The sequence below is a fragment of the Chaetura pelagica genome, unplaced genomic scaffold, assembly GCF_000747805.2.
Source record: "Chaetura pelagica isolate M959 unplaced genomic scaffold, ChaPel_1.0 scaffold69, whole genome shotgun sequence".
NCBI classification, from domain to species: Eukaryota; Metazoa; Chordata; class Aves; order Apodiformes; family Apodidae; genus Chaetura; species Chaetura pelagica.
The window spans coordinates 5043988-5070639 of record NW_009970724.1 but is presented as its reverse complement, the minus strand read 5'-3'; the positions used below and the strand labels follow the sequence as shown (position 1 = coordinate 5070639).

Below are 26652 nucleotides of genomic sequence, written 5' to 3'. Positions count from 1 at the left end.
TTCTCTGAGCCACACTTATGTATGTGCTCTGGGAATTCAGTCTTCCATGGCATCACTGTTTTACTGCCTATGACTTGAAGACAGTTTATAGCAAGAAGTGGTGTTCAGAGAGTCTTCTGAGCTCCATGTAACTGCTGAGAGGGATTTTCTATGATTCTACCCACATTCCTTCAGAAGCAACTGCTGCAGTTACTTTGATGAGGGGCTGTAACACCTTTCCCCAGCCTTCCCCAGTTTCTTCCTACTAAAATTAAAAACCAGGTAGAATCACCTTCTATAGTTACAAATATGTGGAGATTAAAATGTGAAAAGTACTGTTTTTTTCAGTCTGTTCCAAGTCTCCATCTTGGTACCCCTGAAATTAGCAGACTTACAGCTTCCTTGTACCTCACTGGGACTAGAGTAATCTCTGTAATAAGATGAAGTAATTTTAATTTTATGCATAGCAATTATTTTTGCCTTAACATATTCCGTGTACCAATATTTGCACATCTCTAATACCAAACCCCTTCATTTCTCTGTCACCACTTAAATTCCAAGTCATACTCCAACTATCTTCAGCTGTTCTGCAGTCTGTGGAGCACAGCTATTCTGCATTATGGGAGATGTAGTTCACTGAACACATTTTTACCTGAAGGCAGTCACGTTTAATACAAATATGTGGCCTATGTTCTGGTGCCTAAAATATTTAATTGACAGAGTATGTTACAAAAAGGTAATATAAGTTCATTAGGAACAGTATATATATGTAACAGGAAAGCATTTCTTCAGCTCTACAGAAAGCAGTTACTTCCAAAAATATACTCTGTCATTTAAGCACTCTTCATATGTTCTGCTAATGATTTTTCGGTGGTGAATCAACTTTGCAACATCAACTACTTTCCATTTCACACCGTATTAATGACACTAAAGAATAACGTTAATTTTTCAGAACTAAACAAGTTCCTCACTTAGGAGCACTTACCTTTCCACCAAATGTTGCACAGCTCAGCTTTCAAAGAGTATGTGGCTACTTGGAATATTTTTCCTGCTTTTGTGTAAAGCAATGCACAGCACTTTAAATTATGCTTGTGAAGAAATTCACTTACCAATATTTTCTGTGGGCATTGAGACTCTAGTTGGTTCTAAGAGATTGTCAGCCAAGACAAAAGCCCCTTCTTCTAAAGTATCAAGTAACATTGTGGCTGCATGGGCTTGTTCTGAAGAATTCATGTCCTTCCAGGACTCCAGAGCTTCAGGCCTGAGCAGGTTGTCCACTGTATCCACAATTGCCTGCATTCATTAGAAAACTATCATTAGGTCCAATTGCCCTGGGTGGCTGGGGAAAATTTTCAACGTAATCTGGTGACAATTATAATACTTAACTGTCAGAATGATTTACTGTGATTTAATGGCTCTAAAAAACTATTTTCAGTGTAAAAATATTTTCCATCCTCTTGCTGGATTAGCATTAATAGAAGTGCAGTTAGCCACTAGCACTGTGTGGTCTCTGAGTGGTAAACATGCAGATTTTACTTGACTCCTGTCAGATATAAAGATCGTCTTACTAATGTGCTGAAAAATGTAAAACTAAATGCCAGAAGTTATGCCTGAAGCTTTCATTTTAGAGTTAATGTCAAAAGGTATAGCTTTTATTTAAAAATCCTAATGCCAAAATTGGCATTCTGCAGTTTAGGCTAAAGTGACAATAATACTCTTCTGGAAACTTAGCCCAACTCATGCAGCCATAGCATATAAACTACTTGTCTATGACAAACTGTCTTCTTTATTAGGCATGAAATGAAGCTGACTCAGTGGATTTAAATTAGCCCAGGCCACTCTCACTCCCCCTCCTGTGCCTGTACCTGTTCATAGATTCTTAAAAAGATTACGAACTGCCATTCCTGCACAAAGGTCAGTTAAAAAAGGAAATCAATAGAGCAAACAAGATGTCCACTGACTGTCCCTGTTATCAGTGAAGGCAAAACTGTAAAACTGAATAAGCTGCCATTTAAAGAAGTCTTTCTTGTAACAACTCTATCATCATGTTTTAAGGTTCATTAAGCTGCATATAAAGTAACAGTAAATAAGGAAGAAGAAGAACTCAGCAACATGATTACATTATTTTTACAAAATAATCCAATCAATCACAGTAATCAGTTAATCAATTGAAGGCAGGCTTTTACATTAATGCATAATGCAGCTGTGCATTGAGTACACCATGCATTGCTGAAACACCCTGTTTACCCTGTCCCATTTACCTAGTCATAATGTGTCATTAGGCATCTATATAATTACTTTGATCAATTTAAAAGCATTGGGAGTGGAAACAGAACACACTGTACAAACAGAAAGATGCTGGTCTGGAATACTATACTGTGCAAATAAATAAATAGGAAAAAGTTGGTCAAGGCTCTTGTCAGAGCAAGATTAATTATCCTAATCCTTTTTAATATCCTCTTTCTGTGTCCACTGTCCTTCCTGGCAGGTGGAAGCTATTTCGAAGTGGCATTAAGGCCTTTTTTCTTTCTCTAATGGGAGACAGAATAGTCAAAATGCTCACACTGATACTGCTGCAGCCATTAACTAGAGTGGAACAGAAATTGGTCTGCAGAGGCCAGATTCATTAGTCACCAAGAAATACAGATTGGAACCTCTAATCTGAGGTACAAATGAATCCTCTGTCACAAGTGGGAACTTGCTTCATTTGCATAGTGTAAGTCAGCTTTTGATTTGTAATTTCGAGAGCTTTATTAGTCTTATCTAAGCAGCAAAGCCCATTTGAGATGTACAGAAAATAACACTGGTCAGAAATTGAGTCGTGCTACAGTTTCTTGTCTATCTCATATAGCACTGATGGTATGCATACATTAACATGAAATGGGGTTTATTTGTTATGGGATAATCTAACTGCATTTTTCCTCTGGAAAACGATCACCTGCCCAGTAATACATCTGAGACACTCGGGTGGTAGGAAGACCACGTGGCCCCTGTGATGCAGCTGTCAGAGCAAGTCCATTACTGCTTTTCTCATGTTCATGTTTATTATTGAAAAGGAAGCATGAAAGCTCAGTCTACCCAAACCATTTCTGCTGGATTTCCCTTTACTATTAGAAATATTGTCTAATAAAAAACCTATCACAAATACTATTTGAGAAGTTAATTTCTCTCCACATCTTTGTCTCTTTTTTGTCAATTTTTTTGTCTAAGTGGACATCATCTCATCTCCTTCCTGGGCTGCAGGATAGAAGACAGAAGTGCCTTTGTATAGAGAAATGTCTCTTCAGCAGGAGTCTGAAATATTTTATCATGCTGCAAAATATTTCAAAGTTCTTTTCAAAAATCATTCTTACATTTTATCTCAAGAGAATACAAGTAAAAAATAGTATTTTAAAAGAAACTTTGAAAAAATGTGCAACGAAATTTTTCAGAGCCAGACACTATCTGTTCAAGGATAGTTCACAGGCGTGAGGTGGCATTAATGGCATTGTGTTACAAAGCAGGAGCTGGCCACTAAGGACAACCATTCCACTGCAGATAAAAGGAAATCAAAATCAGGTAGCAATGTGTTCTGTGCCTTCATATAGCCTGGTAATGGGACACGTGGCACACATTTTACTAGTGAGGTTAGAGAAATGTCTGTCTTTACATTTTATCCCTGAAAACACTGAATCTGGCCTTTGTAAGAACTCTTAAAACTAAGAGTGATTTCACTAGGTATAAGAATACACAAAGAACAAAGCAGGCTATATAATGCACATTTTTCATGCAAGCGAATTGACTCTAAACAGTCTTTGATACTACCAGGCTGAAGTAATTGCCAGCTTTTTTCCTCTGCCTAAAGTTGTATTATAAGAGAGAAGTTATTCCAATTCAGACAATAACCATTACTATTCTTTTAGTTTTGAACAAGTTTAGGTAAAAGAAGTAATAAACTTTGATCTTTATATAAATATTTTGTTTTATGAGTGTTATACCTGTGCAAGGCCAACATTTGTACAGTCGACATGGGGCACATTACACATTTATCAAAGACTGAAATACATAGGATCATGCAGCAAGATGATAAAGCGTGGCAGGTTGATGAAGCAGGGAGAAAGCAGGGTGACAGCACGGGAGATATACCTTAAGGTAAGCCCTACATGTCTTCTCTCGTTTTTGGAGCTTTTGTGTAAGAAAAAGGAAAATCAGAAGTTAGACACATTCTGGAAAGTTTCAGAAATAGAAAAGTAATAGTCTGGTATCACAGAATCATGAACTGTCGGAGTTGGAAGGGACCTCTAGAGATCATCTAGTCCAACTCCCCTGCTAAAGCAGAATTGCTCATAACACATTACTCAGGGCTGCATCCAGGCAGGTCTTGAATATCTCTGGAGAAGGAGACTCTACAACCTCCCTGGGCAGCCTGTTCCAGTGCTCTGTCACCCTCACTATAAAAAAGTTTTTACTCATATTTAAATGGAACTTCCTCTATTGCAGCTTGTGCCCATTTCCCCTTGTGCTGTCACTGGGAACTACTGAAAAGAGTCTGGCTCCATCCTCCTTGGACCCATCCTTTAGATACTTATAGGCATTAATAAGGTCTCCCCTCAGCCTTCTCCAGGCTAAAGAGTTCCAGCTCTCTCAGCCTTTCCTCATAAGGGAGAAGCTCCAATTCCCCAAACACCTATGTTGCCCTCCACTGGGCTGCCTCTAGTAGTTCCCTGTCTCTCTTGTACTGGGGACTCCAGAACTGTAGGCAGTATTCCAGATGTGGCCTCACCCAGGCAGAATAGAGGGAAGAATTATCTCTCTTGACCTACTGGCCAAACACTTCTTGTGCAACTAAGGATTCCATTGGCGTTCTTGGCAGCAAGGGCACATTGCTGGCTCATGGATAATTTACTGTCTACCAGGATTCCTAGATCCTTCTCCTCAGAGCTGCTTTCCAGCAGATCCACCTCTAACCTATATTGGTGCATATGGTTCTTCCTCCCCAGGTGCAGAACCCTACACTTGTTGAGCCTCATTAGATTCCTCTTTGCCCAGCTCTCCAGCCTGTCCAGGTCATGCTGGATGGCAGCACAGCCCTCTAGCATTTCAAATCCCAAATTCAAACTATACTCTGGACATTAATCTAGCTTCTGTCCAGTGATTAATATAAAAAACCATCACACAGGAAATGCTTTTCCACAACCTTTATACAGGTGCCCAGCTATCTTTCCCCAAATGGTGGGTTTTCAACTAAAAGGTCAAAGGAGAAAATCCCTGTGTTGGCACTTGATCTGTCTCTGGGTAAACTTTCAAGGGCAGCTAGGGACTGTAAATAAAACTATTGCCAAAATAACAGAGGAGACCATGGAGCTCTCTTTCAAAAGGAGGCTGAAAAAATGTTTCATATGTAGCTTGTTGACTAGGCTGACTCAAGGAAGAGGCCAAGATATACACCATTTCCTCTGAGAAATTGAGGAATGTTAATAACACTTGTGATTCATATTTAAACCACAAAAATACACGTTTTCTCTGAAATGTTTCTCTGAACATCATTCCAGAGAAAACACTTTTTCATGTTTTAGATATGTGTATTAAGGCATTTTTATACAGATCAATTATAGGTGATGTTGGTGTCTAGAGAAGGCTAAGAAAGTGCTATTATTCTGCAGGAAGTCAGATTAAAATAAAAACCTGCACCTATGCAGAATCCCACTGATTTTATTACATGTTCAGGGTTAAAAGGATCACTGGATAAACATGCTGATTTGTTACAACATTTCTGAGAGCTAATGCCCATTTCCCTCATACTAGTTATAATGCATTCCAGATTTTAATAAGGGACACAGCTACGTATTTTAGGACCAGTCACCTATGGTGAATTGTATCTTATTCCCTAAAGAAGGTAATTGCAACTTTCCCCTGTGTATTTACTGCTGTTTTCTCTTGCATGTTTATTCCAGAACTATAAGCACGCAGGAACAAAGTATAGATTAATGTTTCTGAAAGGAAACAAAAAAAAACACAAAAAAACAAAGGCAATGGTTATCACAGCAGGAGGAGGTGACACGAGGTGTGTACCTTGTTATAACTCCTTCCAGCAGAGTCTTTTTCACTGGGCCGCAGTTCCTGCAGCTGAGCATCCAAAATGTCCACAAGCTGCTCCATCAGTCTCACTGATGAACTAACATCGCCAGCAAAGACTGGTCCTTTGGTGTGTTTAGCCAGTTCATTGGCCAGGCTTGCAGCATTTTCTCCACTTCTGATCTGAAATGACAATTTATATTATCTCAGCAGGGTCCCTTGTTCTGGTTGCGGCTCCTAATTCCAGTTCCCTGTGTACCTTTGTTGTGGTGAAATAACCATTTGCACATACATTGAAATCTGCAACTAATTGAGACCAATAACGTTCTCTTTATCTCAAAAGATTAAAGGTTCTTAGATCCATGACACACAAAAGCAGTTCTTAACAGCCATTGAAACCAGAAATCAGACTGGGACTTTTAGGCTAGTTCTTCTCTTCGGCCTCACTTTTATTTTATCATCAGGCAGTAAGAAATCTATTTGTTCATACTAGTGCTTGAGGCATTTGAAAGTCAAGTGGCCTGTACTGACAACAATTTATCCTGTTTTCATAAACTTGGTAAATCTCAGTATGGAGGCAAAACATGGAAAGTGGCTCTGCAGTCTAATCATGCAGTTATTAATGCACGTAGACAAAAATCTATTTACTAAAGTATATTTTTTTCTGAACCAAAATACCTTGCTGCATACCACAGTTTTTCCTATAATTGAATTATTAATAAAATCTAGGTTTCGGTTTTGTTGCTTTTTTTAACTTCTTTGCTTTAAGTAGCACTGAAAACTTGTAATTACAGATTCAGTAAAAGAACTTAGAGGGAAGGCACACCAAATACACACTTGAACCTAAATGGTGGCCAATACTTTGCACACAAAGTACACGTAACTCCTACTTTAAATGAATACAGAATAATAGAGATAGATTCAATAAACTGAATTATTAATGCTCAGAGTTAAAATCCTTAATCATCAGTGTACACCAGATTAAAAGGTTTCAACCAACCTTCTGAGCCAGCTGATTTACCCAGTGTGAGGTGCAGTTGCTAAGATCAGGCCCTTTAGGATTCCATGTTCCTGTAGAGACCACGCAGAGATACGAAGCAGTTCCTACAACAGATGCAGAAAACTACAGTGAAATGGAAACCATTTTCCCCCATGCAGTCAGGAAATGGGCTACACTGTACACCTAAGCAATGGTAATTCTGAATGCTGCTAATGGCAAGAGTTGACAATAACTGACAAAAAAGTAAAGAAATAATGTTAATTACAAACAGCAAGAAAAAAAATCAGTAGAAAGTACCAGACGTTTTCTGCATCAAACAAAAAGCCCTTGATTTTTCCTGGAGCTCATCCAGGGGGGAGCTCATAATGAGAAAGGCAGCTGTAAGCATATTTCACAACAGTCCTCAAGCAAAGTCCTAAAATTTATCCTGGATTCTCAGAAGTGCACACGCAAGGTAATTCTGTGCCTACACTCAAATGCCAGTTGCAGATTAAAACCTGACCATCGACTGTAGATGCTGCATCCTCCAAGCAAAAACTGCGACAGACAGCTTGAGATTTTTTTAAAATTCACCATAATAGACCAGCACATTCCTTATGAGATGTCTGCTAGAAAGAAAGATAGATTTTTAAAGGCAATACCTCGTGTTCCTTTGGGGCAAGGGCGTTCAACCATCATTCCTCTCTGTGTCTGAGGCCAGCTGATCCCCCTGGCCTCAGTGGGTTCACAGAATCTCTCCGGCAGAGGGAAAAAACTTGTCACAGGAGGAATTTTGGTTGTGGAAATGGGTGGCGGTGGCTTGGGTCCTCTGCTGCCTTCCTTTGTTCCTCCAGCTAACGTTGTGCTTATGGGTCCTTTCTGTGATGTAGTGCTAGTGGTTGACGCTGTGGTTTTGTATAGTTCTGCTGAAGAAGTTACTGTCACTGCTGTGGTATCCACTGCACATAGATTAGAATAATAATAAAGTAAATTACTTCAGAATTATAAAAAACAAGCTTATTTGAATGTTATATAGGTAATTTTAAAGGATTATCTGATATCTCCTTTATTTTATCTTCATATTACTGGTTTGGGTGCTTAAGATGTAATTTCGATATTTATTTTTTTTTACTCCCAACTCCTATCAGTATGATGTTTCAGCACATTCTCCAAATAACCTCTTCCATAATAAAAATTGGTAAGTTACATTTCTACAGGTTGGAAGGCAGTACTAGTGAGTTATCAGTACGTAACACACTGAAAGCAATTAAAGATTACTTAATCACTTTTGCAGAAGGAATAACTCAAACAGGCAGAATCACTTCAAGCAGCATATCATAAACAATGTAGCCCAGGCTTTACCCGCAAAGGCAGTGGGCTGTAAATAACAAGACCAGTTTTAAAAGACAGACCCCAAAACTTCAAGTCACCCACTACACACCTTCCAGGAAAATAATTACAATAACATCTTCCTACCCAGCAGTCATTCTGCTTGAGAGAGCTGCAGCATTCCTGATTAGCTCCAAACAGAAGCAGAACCTAGCATGTATGTGGTGTTCTCATGTTGGAACATTTTAGGTCTCAACATCCTTTTTTTTTTCATAAAGCATGTATGAAGACAGAACTCGTTCAAGCCAGTGGCATGTACCTAGTTTAATCTTTTATGAAACATCAGGATCAGCTTAGGCCAAATCACTCCTGCCTGGGAGCTGGAGCTGCTCCCTCCACTGACCCATGTCGGGAATGCATGGCTGGAGCTGCTGAGGTCCAGCCCAAGCTATGACATGGGTCTGAGGCTCTGCAGAGAGTATACTCATTACTGCTAGTGAAGATAACAGTCTGCAAATCCTGTTCATGACCTTCAAGTGTATATTGAGCAACAGCTGAAACAATAAGTGAGCAAAGTAACTGAAACAGTTAGTAATTATTTCCAAATCTTCATTAGAGTTCACAGTGCTTTATAGGCACATAAAAGCACAGATCCTTGTGCTGAGAATAAATAAGCTCGTATCAAGTATTTTTAAATCCTAATAACTGATACCAAATTAAACAAAACTAATTTTAAAATTAACTCCAGTAGATAAAGTGGCTCTTTTTCCTCCTTTTTATCTTCTGCTAGACCCTTGAACTCAGACTTATTGGACAATGTACAAATTATATCATAAACAACAAACAAAAAGCTCTCAAACAAATAAGCAGAAACCAAACAAAAAAAGCAAAAGAGAAGGTGCCCTGCTTTCTTTCAGTAGATTTTTTTAAGTTAGTGTTTTGAATAAGATTAACTTTCAGTAGTTTGGTAGATAACCATTATTTGAAAGTCTCTTTTCAATTATATTTCTGTTATATTTGAGGTGTCTCCAATATGATTTTATTTTTTTTTAATATAAATTTAGAGTGGAGATGTTTTAACATCACAATCTGTTTTTAAAGGTTAAATGCAAAGATGTGATTTTCATCCCCGTATTGCTCACAAATGAGAAACTTCTTCAGAGGTTGTCTTTAGTCTCATTCTTGGTTGCTTGAATACAAGTCTGTGTGATTGTGCTGAGCTTGTGACATAGCCAGCTTCTATGAAACCTATTGAAATCCCCAGGTCTGTTCTGCAAGTGCTTGCCTGACATCTTGTGAAACTGCTGTAATTTTCTTTTGATTACAATGCATCCAGCCTTCTAGTGCTTTCCCAATTAACATTTGTCAAAAGCATTTGCAATCACTTGCAGAAACGTCAGGCAACGCCTGCTGAATCAGGTCCTGGGGAAGAGGGAACTGGTGGGGACAGAGAAAGATGCAGGGGGCAACCAATTACAAGTATCCATCCCCTAACACATTGTGCTAATTACTACAAATTTAATCACTGAAATGTGTATTAGCATTATTACAATTACTACTCAAAACTTAGAATGTTTAGGATAGCTTTGTCTCAGGAGCAAAATACCACTGTAAGAATTCATAAGAACTCTCAAGTTCAGCAGTGAGGTAACAATTTCAGAACACGTTTTGTACCCTGAGCTAAAATATGCTGCTGTCATTATGCAACTTTAGGGAGAGCTATTTTAATGCTATCCATTAAAATAAATATAAAAGCATAGCACCTGTGATTGAAAAATGACCCACATACCTCAGTAGTAGTGCATAATTTAGAAATATATTTATGATCTCACATTTAGAAGAAAGATTTCAAACCACCTCTTTCAAATCACTGAAAAAATACAGGTAATTTCTAAGAAATTTTTCTCTTGAATTATATTTTAAAAAAGAAGTCAGTATATTTCATAATGTACCAAGAAACTTCAGAGAGTGCTGAAGTCTAGAAAAGAAGGTTGAAAAAATCAGAAATGACTGAACACACCACTTTAAGGAATATATCCAGCTTTTAAAAGGCTCATCATTTTGTTTGTAATGACCTGTTGAGAAACTTGATCTGCAAGAACATTCTCCTGAGCTGCAAGAAGACACATGATAGCTGCCACCACCTGATGTGTCTTATTCTGAAAGCTGAGGGTGATGGCATCTGTGGGCTCCCACACACTGTCTTGCGGATCACTTTACCAATATAAGATAATGGCACTGATGATTAATACACTGCAACTAAGAAGAATAAACCCCATGTCAAGGTTTTTAACCTAGTTTTCCGAGTTGCAGAGGTGAGTCTCTACAAGACTGAAGACATGTAATTTTTGTCCAACACCAAAAAAACCTGCTTTTACAACGTGAGATTCTTTTTTGGACCTTTTGACTAGGCTTGACATGTTGAGGAGAAACCCAAAACCTTCTTCTGCCTTCTTCCTTTTTCTTTAGAACAGATGTGCCTCATTACCAGCTAAGAGAGTCTTTATAAAATTTAAAAAAAAAAAAAAAGCGCAATAGGAAGTAAATCCAAAGACTCAAGTTGAGGGTAATTAATTTAATTTGTTTCATGCAGTTCCTAACAGCTGATTTAAACAGTTATGCATACTATCCATTTCTAAAAATGAAGACACCACTGGACTAAAAGTTAACACCTATTTAACAGTGTGATGTCTATAAAAAACGTAACACAATTGCCTAGGACAGCAGGGGAATAGTAACTTCGTTTCCACTACTGACAGTGAAGAGTAGATTTAGAGAAGGCACATAAGCTATCTAGAATTTCTTGGCAAAAGGTTTCTATTCTAAGCAGTCATAAAATATGTTTTAAAAGAAAAAACAACAACAAAAAAACAACCAAACAAAAGACAACCACCAAGCCAAACCCAAAAAAATCCACACTCAAAATACAACTTTGACCTTAGATTTTAAATTGTGCTGAAATGTCCAGGTGTTGTGCTACTTCTGAAAATATAGAAGGCTCTATTTTCATCTCTGGCATCTAGGTAATTTTAAAAATCAGCTGCATAGATTTTTCAGTTAAACATATGCTCTTGTAGGTCAGGTATTTTAATGCATTCGGACACATGAAAATCTATGTGCCTGCATTCATTTTCAAAAGGTTTCATATACTGAGCTGCCGTGTAAAGCAACAGGGATCAGAAACCTGTGCAAATCCAGATTCCCCTGCCTTCTGCTTATTAACGCTGTGTGCCTGGTTTCATGCTTCAGTGAACAGCAGGGAAGTCACTAAGACTCACCTAATTACCTATAGGTTCCAGCTATTATGCTAGCCAGTAGTACTCTATTGACCCTGCCAAACCCCATTTAGGTGAACAAGAAATGTTTACACAGCTATTTATAAATTTATACACTGAAAATGATAACAAATATGCCACAAAATTAGCAAAATAACAGTGATTAAGAAATGTGCTATCTGGTCCCATTATGTTGTCTTTACTTGTACAGCCAGTCTTTAAGCAATCTGCAGTGTATCAGATTCGACATAAGAGTAAAGATCTAATTTACTTAATATGTGCTGCATGACTTTGTTGCAGATTCTTGGCATTATAAAGATTTAGTTGCACTAGTTTCCTATTATTTCAAGCCCTTGGTGATAGTACTATCCAAGTTCTTGTTCTTTCCACATTCACAACACCTGCAGTGACACAATAAAACTTAATTATGGGAATCATGGTACAAAAGGGAAGACAACCTTGGTTTGAACAGTTTGCACAGTTAGCACAAATTGGAATGAGTGTAGATGAAATCCCTCCCTACTGCACTAACACAGAACAAAAGGATTTATGTTATTTTTGTTACCAAGGAAACCTTACAATACAATGCTCATATTCACTTTTTTGGGGGGAAAATTCCCTTCATTCTTCCTGATCTTTTAACTTAAAATTCCTTTTAAAATTCCTATTTCAGTAAGGATTAATTTGGTGCCTTAGATGCCTCCTTCAGAAAGAACTAAAAGAACATAACCACTAAATTTACCAAGGATATAAAAACTCTGGTTTGCTTCAAATTTTTCATAGTGACTTTCTTCAGGGCCTGATATATTTTATTTTATTTATAAATTAAGGCTTTGATTTTGAAATCTAATTTTTACACTTAACCTTAGAGAATGTGCTCTTCTGCAGTATTTCAGTGGTACCTGTCACCTGTAGCTCTGGAAATGATTTCTGCAGCTATGTCCTGTAATTCCCATGAGAAGAGAGAAGAAAAAAAAACAACACATGAAGAACGAGTTTAAGGAGGGCATTCAAAGGGCAGCAGAACCCACTGTCTGGGTAAAACAGCAGCCTGGCTGCAGGATCCACAGATTTAGAAATCTGAGGAGTTCTCCTGAAGATTAAGAAAATAAAGATAGGGGGAGAACATAACATTATACAGCTGCAAGAAGGGAAAATGGCACAGATTTGCAGAAAGGGCAAGGCCACCATTATGTTAATTATAGTGGTATTTCAGAGGTTTCAATAGGCAAATTTAAAAATGAAGAAACAAAAGAAAAAAGGCAGGTTTGGGCTCACAAATGAGTCCACAATTTTGGTGCTAGGAGCAAATGTAACCTCTTGAGCTTAAAAGTGTGACTTAAATGTGACAATTCATCTTTCATGTAGGAAGAAAGGCTGTTGGTTTTGAAGCACTCAGTCGTTGGAAATTATGGTATAGACAAGAACTGAAATCCCAGATGGGTAGACAGGGGAAAAAAAAAGAATCCCTGTGTGTCTATATATCATTATTGCTCTCACGGCAAGAGAAGGAACACAGATTGCCGAGTTCCCCACAATGGCCCCAAGTTAACCATTCAAACAGAAAATGCCAAAACTTCCAATTTTGCAGCACTGACCTTGTGACACCATTCATACTTGATATTAAAGTACTGCTGCAAAAGACACTAAAAGAAGGTTATTTTGTGAGGTGACTTAAAGAATGTTATCCTAACGCCTATGCCTATGAGTGGATGATTAAGAAATATGAGTCAACCACAAAAAGAAAACCAAACCAAATCAGAACAAAAGAAATACAAAAATGCCCTTCATCAAATGTGCTGAAAATCTGACCTCATTCCATAAGAGACAAAAAAATCCTAATCTGTATTACATATATAGATCCTTTAACTGTGTAACAATAGGCTCAATCTAAAATATATACAGGTTTTATGCTGAAACAAAGAGGAACTAAGAATGTAATACAAATAAAACACAAAGCTAGAAACTGCACAATCTCTGCTTGGTTTTTTGGCAGTACATCTCAAGGACAATCATATTAGATAATTTTTCCTTTAATTTAGTAGTCTTTAACTACAGGCAATTGGCTTAGGCAAAAGAAGAAACTAATTGACACATACTCTTAGATCTGCTATGTATAGATCCATACAAAACTGAAATACAGGGTATTTGCTTTATAGAAGGAAAAACATTATAGAATGTGACCATGTTAACATATGCATCACACACTCAAATAAACCTATTGTCTGTATATAGTTTCTAAACTTTAAAGAAGTCCGTAGTGAAAATATATGTACGGATGTCATAATACATTTAAAATCCAAACTCATAAATCACTCAAAAAATATTCCTTTTCTGCCTTCACGGGTGAATGGCCACAGAGCTCAGCTGACAGGCAAGCACCCTGCTCTGTCTTAGACTTCTTGTCCAAGAACCCAAGAACCTAAAGGGTACGCCCAAATCTTCTTCAGATATTAGATGGGATATGGCTAGCACATGTCCTTCAACTTAGGATCTTGGAGATTCTCTCCTAACAAAAACTTTATGAAATGTCTTACTGGAGACCTTTGGTGGTTTACTAAAGCAAAGGAAGGATTCACAAAGCCTTTTCTTCTCTCCCTGATTTTTCTTAACGCTTTCCTTCAATGCAATGATTTATAAGCTTTGCCACACTCGCAGAAGCTGTCTGAACTGTGAAAGCTACTTAAAGCCTGCACCTCCATCTTCTCCCTGTACTATTAAAGCTTTGGAGAATTTAAAATGCATCTTCATCTCAGTTAAACTGAATGAAAAGTGACATGCACGAGAACATATGAAAATGTAAGCTTTAAATTTTTTCTAATTACATAGGAGGAGAGTATGTCTCTTCTAAAAGCAGCCCCAAAGCCTCCCTGAGGAATGTACTACCTTGACGTTCAGAGAGCAAAGCTTGCCAGGATGGCTGCCCTCTCAGTCCCCAAACATCTGGAACCTTCTTGAGCCTGGCCATGCATTGCCAGGGACCTCTCTGGGAAACAGACTGGACAGACTATCACTTGGCTCTGAAGATCACTAATGTACTGGTTCTCAAATGCCTTGTTCTGCTGCATCTTACATAATTTTGTACCTAGGAAAAGCTGTATCTATGTTGGTGTATTTGCGTGTACACTATGTAGTTTGCACTGCTGGGTATGAATCAGCTGCACTGAAGCATAACAGCTGCTTTTCATGTGCAGGAGGCATCATTACTACTTTTTTTAAGTAGAAAAAATAGCTGGTAAACATGCATACTAGTTATATGAGAGAAGCTTTACCTTAATTGCTAAAGCAGCTTATCAACATTCTGTCCCTTGCTGCAAGCATCTTCTACCACTGAAAATTTCTCTTGGTATTTGCACTCCTCTGCTGATGATGGTATGTGGCTGTGCCTGTTCATGTCATTTTCAGGGATTTCTGAGAACTAAACACCTCTGTTTTACTTTCCTCTTCTGGCAGGTAATTGTTCTAACTTCAAGTGAGCTGAACTGCAATTGCAATGAACTTACCTAGAAAACTGCTAAAAAGACATTGGATAATCCTGTCTGACCTGGCATTAGAAGCTGCAGAAAAATATTTATGGTCGGTATTGCACATTAACCCCATACATCTCCTCTGGGACTTCCCAGCACATTGCTCTCAACTGCTGGCGCCAGGAACTTAAAAGGTTTGCATGTATGTTGTAATCAATTCAGAAGTAGGGTAACACTGAATGGATGGGAACAGGCTTCTGCATCTAGTGTGAATGAACTTAAAATTAGGTTAGGTATGTAAGTCAAACTGACTGATGGTATAAAGTAAAGAAATTCTGTCTCTCTTCACAGGTTCTATAAACTGCGTTAACTGTAAAGCTGTACTCAGCACAGGACAGACAAAGAACCCTTCCTTGCCTTTCTGCCAAGGAGATCCAAGACCAAAGATACTGTACCATTGCTATCTGAATGAAACTACAAAGAGGTTAAAGATGAGAAAATACAGATCCTTACCTTGGGCAGGATCAGGTGGGCCAAACTCCAAAGAATATCGCAGAATGAAGTTGTTATTCCATACATACAGCTGGTTGTCTCTGGGGTTGTAATCCACTGCAGCAATGTACTGGTACTGGTTGGGGAAAGGAATGTCCACGTGCTCACCTCTGCTTAGCCTGGTGTTGTAGATGTAATCGATGGTGTTCTTGCCAGTCTCACTCTCATTGTCTTGATACACCGACCGTACTACGTACAGGACACCACATATCATGAAGGCGTTGGATGCTGCCCGTTTGTCGTATGTTGTTTCCCAGGTGGCTTCGAAACGCAGAGTGTAGGGGTTCAGCTGGCTAATCACTATCATCCCATTGTTTTGTTCTGTAGCATAAATTACCCATAAGCCATTTTCATCAACTGCCAAGTCAATATCAGTCTTTCCTCCCCATCGGTAGGGAGAGGTGTCGTGGTAATTTGCATAATTGATTATGGCCTCTCCACTCTTAATTCTAGTCCTCAAGTCAAATTTTACTATGTTCCTAGTTCTTTCCTTGTTAAAAAAGACAGCACCATCATACACTACAAATCCAGTACCATCCACTCGATTTGGGAGTTTATATGTTGTCTGCTGGCGTCCGTTTTGGAAGTCCTCTAAAGAAGCATATTCTATCAAAGTATCAGTGCGATACGGAGTCCATGGCATGAAGTATATTTTATCTGCAGCCTGGAGGGGATCTTTGCACCAAGCACCTGCTTTTTGTTCAGCTTCATATAAATACGGTGAGTCCACAATAGCTTTCAACGTCCCCGGGCAAACAAAAACTAACAGTCACAGAGAGAAGTAAGACAAGAATTATGTCAAATTAAGACTGTCTCATAATGAAGATAAATAAAAGAAGAAAAAAAAAAAGGTAGGTAAATCATAATGACTGTGTCAGGAAGAAAAAAAATCAATTTAATTGGCACTAGATTATACCTTATTTTATAATTAATGCAATTATCACCCTTTATCATCCACTTTTCTTAAAGTTACCATGTTCTTGCTGTACCAGTATGGGAAGTGGATGGGAACTGTTTTCACTAGTACAGACCAAGGCTCAATGGCATACACAGACAGCTGAAAATGTAGAGCTACTCTTGCATTTTCATCTTAGACTTTTAGTGAGTACGCATTAAGGCTCCAGAGCTTTTAACTGGTGTGCAGCAGTGTGCTAGGTCATTTCAGTCCAAAAAAAATCACATCAACTTGTTTAGAACTTTAAGAAGTGGTGAGGCTGAAAAAAGGAGGTGCCTCGATTAAAAATAAAGGAACAAAACAAATCATCAGGTATATAGAGAAAGCAATTAGGAGCAGAGAAAACAAAACACAACCAAAGCAATGAATGAAACAGACCAGGAAACCCTGTAACCATGGCATGCTATGGAGAGGGTTCTGGAAGCCAGGCAAGATGACACTTGATTAACAAGAATTTACCGAAGGGAGAGAGAAAGAGAGGGAAAGAAAGACAAAGAGAAAGGGAGAGAAAAAAGCAAGGGAGTCTTCCCTCCAGCCCAAGTATTTCACACTATACCCCACCACCTACTTTAAGCAGCCAAGTCACTTTATTGCAAACAGTCGACTTCTTTATGAGGTGTACTTATGAGATCCTGTTGATTATCATAATATAAGAGTGTTGTGGGGAGGGGAAGGGAAGAGGTTAACATCCATAAGGCACATAACAAGGAGCTGGGGTTTGGACTGTATACGTTATTTACCTTTTTGCTCCACTTCTATTTTAAGCATCGGAAGAAAAATAAAAAAGTGCAAGGAAAAAAGAAAGAAGATTAACATAAATTGACTATTAATCTAAAGATTAAATTAGCAACAGACGCTAAATATAGGGAGAATAAGAACTGCACTATATTGGATAAAGAGAAACAGACAACAGGAAAACCTAGCAGGAGAGAGATTCTACGGTTACACAAGTGAACATGGATCAATCATTATAGTAGATTAAGGAGGCAATACAGATATGTTGGCATGTAGTTTCACTTAGTGAACCTGAATAAATAATGAATTACTTTACTAAAGCATGCTACACATACTTTTCTTCTCAAAGCATAATGCTATCAAGTTGTTTCTTAAGTGACACATTAATTTATCATATATGTGCAAGTGCACATATACATATTGATTAAATAATTATAAATCCAAAATGTAGTATATTAATTATAAAGGTTTGTATGTGTCCTTATTAAACCTTCCTCCATCTTTGCCCCAGACATCCCTCTGCTTTTCATTCTTGTAAAGACAGCAGCTTGCATCCTTTAGCCTTCGTTAGGCTTTATTTTACTTTTATTCCTGAATGTTAATCTTGGGAATTTTTGTCACTTGCAGTCTGTAACTGCAAAATCAGACTAGAAGGAATAAGCAAAAAGATCTAGAAAAAAGAAGCAAAAGCACAGTAAGCAAGGGGAAAAGAAATTAAAAAATTAACATTTAGCTCATTCAGGTATTCTCCAGCACCATCGATTAAGCCCGAAACAGCAAGCTAGTATGCAAGGACAGTCACACACAGTGTTTAAAACAAATATCCATCCCACCACCATACATGGAAAAATTAAACTGGGTCTGATTAACAAAGTTATATTGCTATAGCAATTTTTCCCCAAGGAAGTTTTAAGGAATATATTACAGGAAGACATACAGCTGAAGTCCAGTAAGTAAACAGTTTTCCAATAATTATTTGCAATAAAATCTATTTTATATACTCAGTAGCCTTTGATGTATGCTCCCTCAGTTTCATCAAATGACCTGGAAAATGACAGATGAATCAATTTGTGTAATAGTAGCTGCTGATACCAAGAAAATGTATCCAAACTATTTTCACAGCTATTACATTTCCAGTGTTACAGTACAATCTTTGCATGTTTCACTTAAACTTTTGGATTTTCAGTTTCATTTAACAGAATTATGTAAGATTATTTTGACAGAATGGTATTGGCTGAGCTGATCTAGTGTTTCTTCAGGGAACAATTACAAAACTTTATGGTGAAGCTTGAGGGGTAAATTACTTATTTTTCTGCAATTTGTAATTCTTGATTTATACAAGTAAACAGAACATATATTCTGAGGTGAATTCCCGGGTTTCAAAATAAATGTTTATGACTTTCAGATTATTCTGTTTGTGAACTTTTACGAGTGAGTTTATTCCTCACCGAAGAGCAACATTGATAATGTACCTGCTTAGAATTAGTAATAGAAGACGAAAAAGATAGGGATAACTAAAATAATTACTGGCATGTCAGCTCTGCATGCATTAGTGTACAGCTGTACTTTTTTCAGGGACCGACAGGTTTACTGAAATAAAAAAATGCTGCAACGTCCCATCAATACAGACAGAGAATAAAACACTTAAAAACATTTTATATTTAATTCCTGAGTCCAAAAAAGGCTTAAAATAAAAAGGCACAGATATAAAAAATGGTTATTTTAATGTCCTTCTTTATAAAAGGGCTGACTTCTGTTATTCAACATACATTGTGCAGCATAACTGAGAGAAATGTTAAGTATGGTACTTTCCATTTCTTTATAATTTACTCAATAACACTCTTTTATTTTAGGACAAAGCATTGCCTATCAAATTTGTCTAGAATTTTAGATTTGTTGGATATCCACATGAATATCTCCAAAAGCTTTTAGTTTACTTTTTTTTTTTAACTAAAGAGGATTGCTTTAGTTAAACATCAGCAACAGGTCTCCACTTTGAGATGCAAAAAAAGGTAGTTTTTCTTTACGTACTTGCTTAAGGAGGTGATGAATAGAGAACCCCAAGAAAGCTCAATCAGTATGAATGATCAGCAAAGCTGCTATGGATTTCTGGAAGTCAGCAAGGCATAGAGGAGCTCATAAACTGCATTCTGTACAAGGGTGACACCAACTCCAGTGTGTAAGAACTCACAGTTTTTACCACAAAACCTGATACAATTGCTGTTTGTAAACTCTCATGGCCTGAAAGGTGTCACAGTGTGACACAGCAAATTTTGCAGTCTTGCAGTAACTAAAGTTCAGAGAAAGTAAGGAACCACAAATTAACTTTGGTTAGCAGTTCTGTTATCACTAAACACCTCCTTTCCTAGACCCACAAATACCTATCCCATCTTCCTAACAAGTCTCTTATGCAGGGGACAGCTACTATTTGCAAACCTAATGATTTCAGTCCTTCCGTACGTTTAGATACAGAGCACCGGAACAAGTAAGGGAGAAAAAAACTGGACTTGGTAACTTAAGTTTATCAGGTGACAAGAAAAGAGACTTGGAAAAGTATCAGGATAGGCTTTGTGGGATAGGGAAGGAAGATGGTCAACAATCAAAATGAGCTTTGAAATCAAACTTCAAAACTGACTGTAGTAACTGGCAACCTTTTTGATGACTGCTGGTAATGACAGGTTCTCTTACAGTTCTGGAATTAGGCACAGTGTCATCGCTGTACATACTGCAGCTGCCAAACTCCAAAACTTTTAGACTTTGAAAAACAAGAAGTATCCAGAATCTGGAGTTGTGATAGACACAGAATTACGTACTTCAGAGGACAAGCCAATGCAATTGACAGTGAACAAAAAAACCCACACATTTTAAAAGTAGAATAACTACACGTTAGAGCATAGGGTAGGCCGCGCTGTGGCACTAAACTTCTGAAAACTGGAAAAGAAAAGATTCCTGTAGATAGCAATACCCAATCGGTAGAACATATCCACACTTCCTAAAACAGCATAAAAAACCATGTTTGAACATTATTTGCATCACACTTTTTCTCTATGAGCTAGCCTACTGGAACTGGAAACATAACCTCTTGTCATTTGACTGACCTCATGGTTTGGAATCAGATGCACTGCCCTCTTTCTGAGAATTTGGGAATGAAAACAGTGATAAAGTAAAAGCAATCTTTGCGGAACAAAGCTTTGGTTAGATTGGGGTAAGACATCACTCCTCAAAAGTGGCACGAGAAGAATGGTTACAACAAGCCACCGATACTACACACAAGAGGAATGGTACTAGGGATCACTGTATGCAGTAGGCTTCCAATCCTACAAACGGTACAGAAAAAAAAATCAGCAAACAACCATTTCACAATGACACAGAAGAACTGAAGAAAAAACAGATGATCTGTGTTTGGTCTTTAACAACAGTGAGTGTTCGATGTGGTGAAGCAGTACAGAGTAGGATTTCGGTTTAAGAAGTCTAAATTTTAAAATTGTGAAGGAATCAGTATGGACAGTTTTGATATAGCTTTGCTTATGGTAGAATTAGTTCCTTTGTTTTTGGATGTATACTGTCACCACAGTGTTTTTGCATCTCAGACTTGGCCTGTTTCCTGTACCAACAAAAAATGTGACTTTGGTTAAGTACTACTGCAGATCAAGAAATTCACGCTTCATAATAACTTAAGGGAATCATCAGTGGACTGCTCAAATTCCAATGCAAACACAGCTATTTCTCTGTTGAGTTATGGGACGAGGGGGAAATCACTGCAAAGAATGACCTTACAAGAAAGCAAAACCAGTTAAAAGTGCAGACTCTGCAGAATTTTTAGAAACATGCACACATGTCAGTGAAAAAAAACATTAATTATTGCAAGGAAATAAAAAGTATGTCTGAAGGTAGTGAATTCCAGCAATAGAAAGAATATTGTACAAAACTGCTGAAGTAGCCATAACTTCAAATTTTTCTACCTCAGTATGATTTCTGCATTTACTTTGTTTGCAGTAAAAAAAATTGTTTTGGCAGATGCTTCAAGGCACAATTCAGATTTTGTCTTTACAGTAAAAATGAACATTTCTTTCTCATTCTTTTCTGACTGTTTTTAAGAACCAAGCCATAATAACTTATTGATGAATTATTCACTCTGAATCTGCATTCACTTATGAATGTTCCCCTGAAGCACAAAGTCCTCTTACAATGTCCCCCAACTGGGCCATTTGCCTCGGAGTGTCAATGTTGGGTTTCGCTGTGCACCTGAAGACACCGCAACAGCAGGTAGCCTTTCAAGTAGATCATGATTAAAATTGAAGTCAATTCCTGCTTTAGAAGTCTGTGAGCCAAACCAATTTGTCAACGACTGGTAACGGGCAAAAGTACAAATTTCTATCTGGCCTATTGAATAGCTAATTCGAGCTTGTTTTCTGCAAAAACAGTAGCCTTAAAAGCCAAACACTTAAGAACGCAGACAGACACTTGGCCAGCATCACATCATGGCTTCCTTCCACACTTCGTGAAGCTAACTGGAGGCCCTAGTCTGCTAGTGCTCTGCATGCATAATGGGCCATAAACATATGCTTCTTTTCCATGTAAGAGCACTCCAGCTTTAATTGTGAGGGCCAGAGGAAGTGAGGAAGAATAAAAAGATTATACTTACTGTAAGGAACACATTCATACTGAACTTCTAGATATTTATATGTTCCAGGACAAGGATCAGGAAACACATCTGACCCAGTAACTACAATACACTGTGTTCGGTTGTTGCACCTGTAATAGAAAAAGAAAGCAAGCTGATTAGTTTAAGTGGCATTTAATGTGCAAGTTCATAGTATTATATACAGTGCTAACTCACTTAACCCCTGGGCAGTCCAGAAGACAATAAAGTTATTTATTACTAGATCTGTTGAAGTCCATAAATAAGGCTCCAATACAATATTTCAGTTCAGGATTTATACTTTTAAAGTTGGAGATTGACGTTATCTCAAATGTCACTTGTTCCCACTGGAAAATATAACTGTCCCAAATATATACTGATTTGATACTAGTATTCAATAAAAGCAAAGCAAAATGCAAAGATGCTACAAAATGAAAAATATGTAATTTTGAATAATGTACCGTAATACAAATAAGCAATTCCTTCCATCTTTGGAGATATACACACTGCTGAATGGTTCTACTTTTTTGCTGTGATTCAAGGAAGTTATGGTTTTGCTTGGAAGACTTATTGCAGACAAAGAGCATTAGAATTTCCATTTAATTACACTAGGAGCAATTGGTGGACTCTAAGCTTCCGCTATTAGGTTACAGGAAGAGGAAAATAATGACTGTATGAGAAATTAAGGTAAACAGTTAAAAAGAAGAACTGCAATAAAATTAATTTTAAAAAATTTTGGAAGATACTAAATACTAAAATGTATATATATGATTTGCTTAACAATAGAAGCCAATGCATTTTGGTACTAAGAACTGTATTACGATGTCCCTAACCATGAGGGTACTAAATGTCATGGTTTATGAAATTACTTGCCTTTTTTTTTTTTTTTAATAGCAATAATCAAGACATTTTAGACTACTATTCATTTTCCTGGGGCCGGAAGGGAAATGCTTGCAAGTTACAAATGCAACTACAATGACCTAATCCTGAAGGGATGGTCAAAATGTAACACAGAAAAAATAGTCAGAAGGAAGTGAGAAAAAAAAAGAAGAGGTCAGGGGCTTTGGCAACTAGAAGAAAAAGAGCTTAACTGATCTTCTCAGGGGTTAGTTTTGTTTGTCAGCAAACCAAATAACAGAAGTCTGAACTTAAGTAATTGTCTAGCCTTTGACTCAAGCTGTACATCAACTTCTCTATTGCCCTACTACTTCCCACACTCCCTGAATGGCACATCCCAAGCTAAAATAATCCATCTTATATCAACAGCTTTCCGCAACTCTACACTGCCAACAGGTATAAGAATAATTTGTGCTACTTCATAAAAGGTAGAGCAAGCTCATTTGAAGAACTCTAATATACATCACTTTCCTTTTTAAAATATTCATCAAACTAGCACAGAGCTGGTCAGGACATACTGTGCCTCTTGCTGAGCGAACTTGGGAAAAACTCTTCTGACTTTATCAGTTAATCCTTCTTTTCTTTTGCTGTCTTTTTTTTTTTTTTTTTTTTTAAGCTACTTATTTCTAGCCTCATAAAGCTCATAATCGCAAAACTAATTAGAAATAGCCGGTGATTTCTGTATACATGCACAACCCTGGGTACCGATAGATGGTGAGGAAAGTCACTTGTCACCTCTGTGCTGCTTGTGGCAGTGACCTTCCAGACAGCACAGGCAGGCTCCTGCACAGCTATTGCGTAGGTAACACCACACCCCTCTCAACAGCACAATAAATTCAGTGCAACAGCTTGAGGAGTGTATTAGGAAGTCTGGAATGACTATGACACATCCAGAGTGGCTTTCAGACCCATGCTGAAGTGATGAAATGTGCACCCAACTGGCAGAGAAAATAATTGTACTGAATCTATAATACTGAAAACATACAATACAGCCACTTTTTTGTACTCACACAAAGGTCAAAGTGCTGCTCTTGTGTGTGTTGTATAGATGGGGGCTGTAGAAGCAAGGTAGGGCAATATGGCTCAAAATGTTAATAGGTATCTCTGTTCTAAGCCCTCTATGGAGTGTTTTATGCCCCATGCCTTGGACCAGACTAATCAGCATGAGAAAACCTCGAATACAACATTTTTTAATTTGTTTCTTTAAATTTCTTTTTGTTTTTCAAGTAAAAACATAATGCTGAAGCCAAAGTAATTCCCACAAAGACTTTCTGTAGTGCATGGTTCAGTATCATGGTTCCCACAGCTCTGAGCTGTATCATATAGGTTTCAACTGAGCTTCTTTAAGACAAAACCCACTGAATTCTGTGTGGTATTTTGTACAAAAGATACTCCACTCTCCATAAAATAGCACTAAGCAGCAGGTTCACCTACAGGGCTACAGATTGTCAAAACTACTGCACTACTGCCATAGCAGAGCTTCATCATTCTGAGAAACCTTTAGACTTAGAAGTGCGATGCCCATTGAAGGGGATATTATACTGTCACAACCTTCAACTCAATCCTGTGACTTGTTTTCATTCCTTTAAGTAATTGGCAAACCCTTTCTAAGTGCAACCACTTAATGGGCTTCTCCAAAACAAGACTCTAGTGGAAATAAAAATTCCTGGCAATTTGCAAATTTGGCCTAGACACTATCAAGAAAAAAAAAAAAAAAAAAAAAAAATCCAAACCCCAAAAACCTTAACTGGCAAATAACTTGAAGTCCCTGATTAATTTTAACCAATGCTACTTTTTCTACATTGTTATTTCAAACTATTTTAGAATTCTTCCAGCTGAAGGCATGATACAAACCAGCTCCAATTTCTGCAAATTTAAGAAGTCAAAACACAAATACTTTAGTGTCTCAGTGTCTGTAATACAGTTTTGAAATTTTCTTTAAGTACCATTTAAGTGTTCTATAGTTAACTGTGTTCTAGTTAACTGCATACTTCTCTAGCGTATGTTAAAATACGCAAATTCTTAGGTTTTATGTCTAATCTTAGAATTCATATGATCTCATACTGAGAAATGCCTTCACACTAAAGATATTCACAAAGATTTATGCTACAATGACTGTTACAAAATCACAGAATTGCTGGAGTTGGAAGGGACATCTAGAGACTGTATCCAGGCAGGTTTTGAGTATCTCCAGAGATGGAGACTCCACAATGTCCCTTTGTCACCCTCACTGTAAGTAAGTTTTTCCTCATATTTAAATGGAACTTCCTATGTTCCAACTTGTACCCATTTGCCCCTTGTTCTGACACTGGGAACTACTGAGAAGAGCCTGTCTCCATCTTCCTGTCACTGACAAGGATATAAAGCAGATCTGTAGAGAACTCTATACAAACTCAGTAACAGTTGATTTGGGAACGACAATATTACTTAAATTTGAAACCCTTGTTAGGAAAAGACTAACCGTAGCATTGAAGGAATGATAATTCATGTTTCTGTGCCAGCAGCAGCAACAGTTTTGCAAGAGGAAATGTAGAAAGTATCACTATTCTCATGAATGCAAGAAGCCACTGTGTACTCCTTTCTTCAGTACTACTTTAGTATGAATGAAGAAAGGTTACATTTTCATAATGCAGACACATCATTTAGAGTAATCTAAAAATCAAATGGAGTGCTTAATTAATAGTTACAGTGCAATGTCTGAACTCCTTTCACCTCAGGAAGAAGACTGTACAAACAAATGGCCCATTCACATTTCAGATGAATACAGAAAGAATGGATAGTGAAGCATCTCCAGCAGGGCTGTCACCAGGTATCTCCTGCCCATGAGGTAGCCATGTCCCTGCTGCATCCATCCCTTTCTGTCCTCAGCTTTAAGGTCTGCTGTACCTTCCATGATAATTTGTTTGCATTTCAACACTAATCTTTACTTGTATAATTTCCAACAAATTGCTTTTGCTCTTTTTTATTATCTTATGCTCATTATTGCACTCTTCCACTGGCAATGTATGGAGATGGTCTTCCATGTACAATCTATTGTGTGAGGTGTTTTAATCAATAATCTTGTTCTGCTGATTAAGCAAGGGCTTCTGTTTTGGCAAGATAACATTAGTTTCTCCTGTCATGCTCCAAACACTATTGGAAATCTTCAGTAGATTATTAGATATGCTACAATAAAGCTTTGGTATGTTCTCTTTTCTTTCTTAAATTACTTCTTCACTGTCCTATCATTCCCCCATCACCACTGGCACCGCATTATTATCACAGCTCCCCTGAAACTTGTACTAGAGCTATGTCTCCAGGCCATAGGATGCCTTTTTCAATTGAAGCTTCTGCTTGAAAATATAAATTAAGAAAATTTCATTATCTCCTGCCAAGGGCCATTATTCACTACTGTTCTAAGGCAGATTAAAAATGCAAAACCTATGGACTTGAACAAATATTACAGCACTAAACTGAAAAACACAGTGTATCATAACTGGACCAGAAAGTGAAGTACTGGAATCTGAGAGCAGTTTCTGGAAAGATATCAGCATTACAAGAATCAAACAGATTGACTTAGGGAAGAGCTGATTTTTATGGCTAAGTCCCATCAGTCATGGAAAGATACACGCAGTTCCTTTCAAAGTGGTTTGCAAAGTTAAGGTATGCAGGAAATAATGTCCACAGAGTTCATCCTTCAAATGCTTTTGTTTTGCATAAATAACTGAAAGAGATGGTTAACGTAAAAGAAACATCAATGTTACTTTGGAAAGACTATGAGTTAATGTCTAATCAGAAATGGGCTACCA

General features: G+C 37.6%; 1 protein-coding gene across 1 annotated transcript in view; it reads right to left on the bottom strand.

Moving 5' to 3' along the window:
- Positions 1–26652, bottom strand: part of LPHN2 (latrophilin 2) — a 125810-nt gene that overhangs the window by 29080 nt on the left and 70078 nt on the right. The window contains 6 exon segments of the mRNA XM_010006598.1: positions 1089–1272; positions 6031–6216; positions 7034–7137; positions 7675–7971; positions 15597–16397; positions 21971–22080. Coding sequence (XP_010004900.1) covers positions 1089–1272; positions 6031–6216; positions 7034–7137; positions 7675–7971; positions 15597–16397; positions 21971–22080 — 1682 coding nt within the window.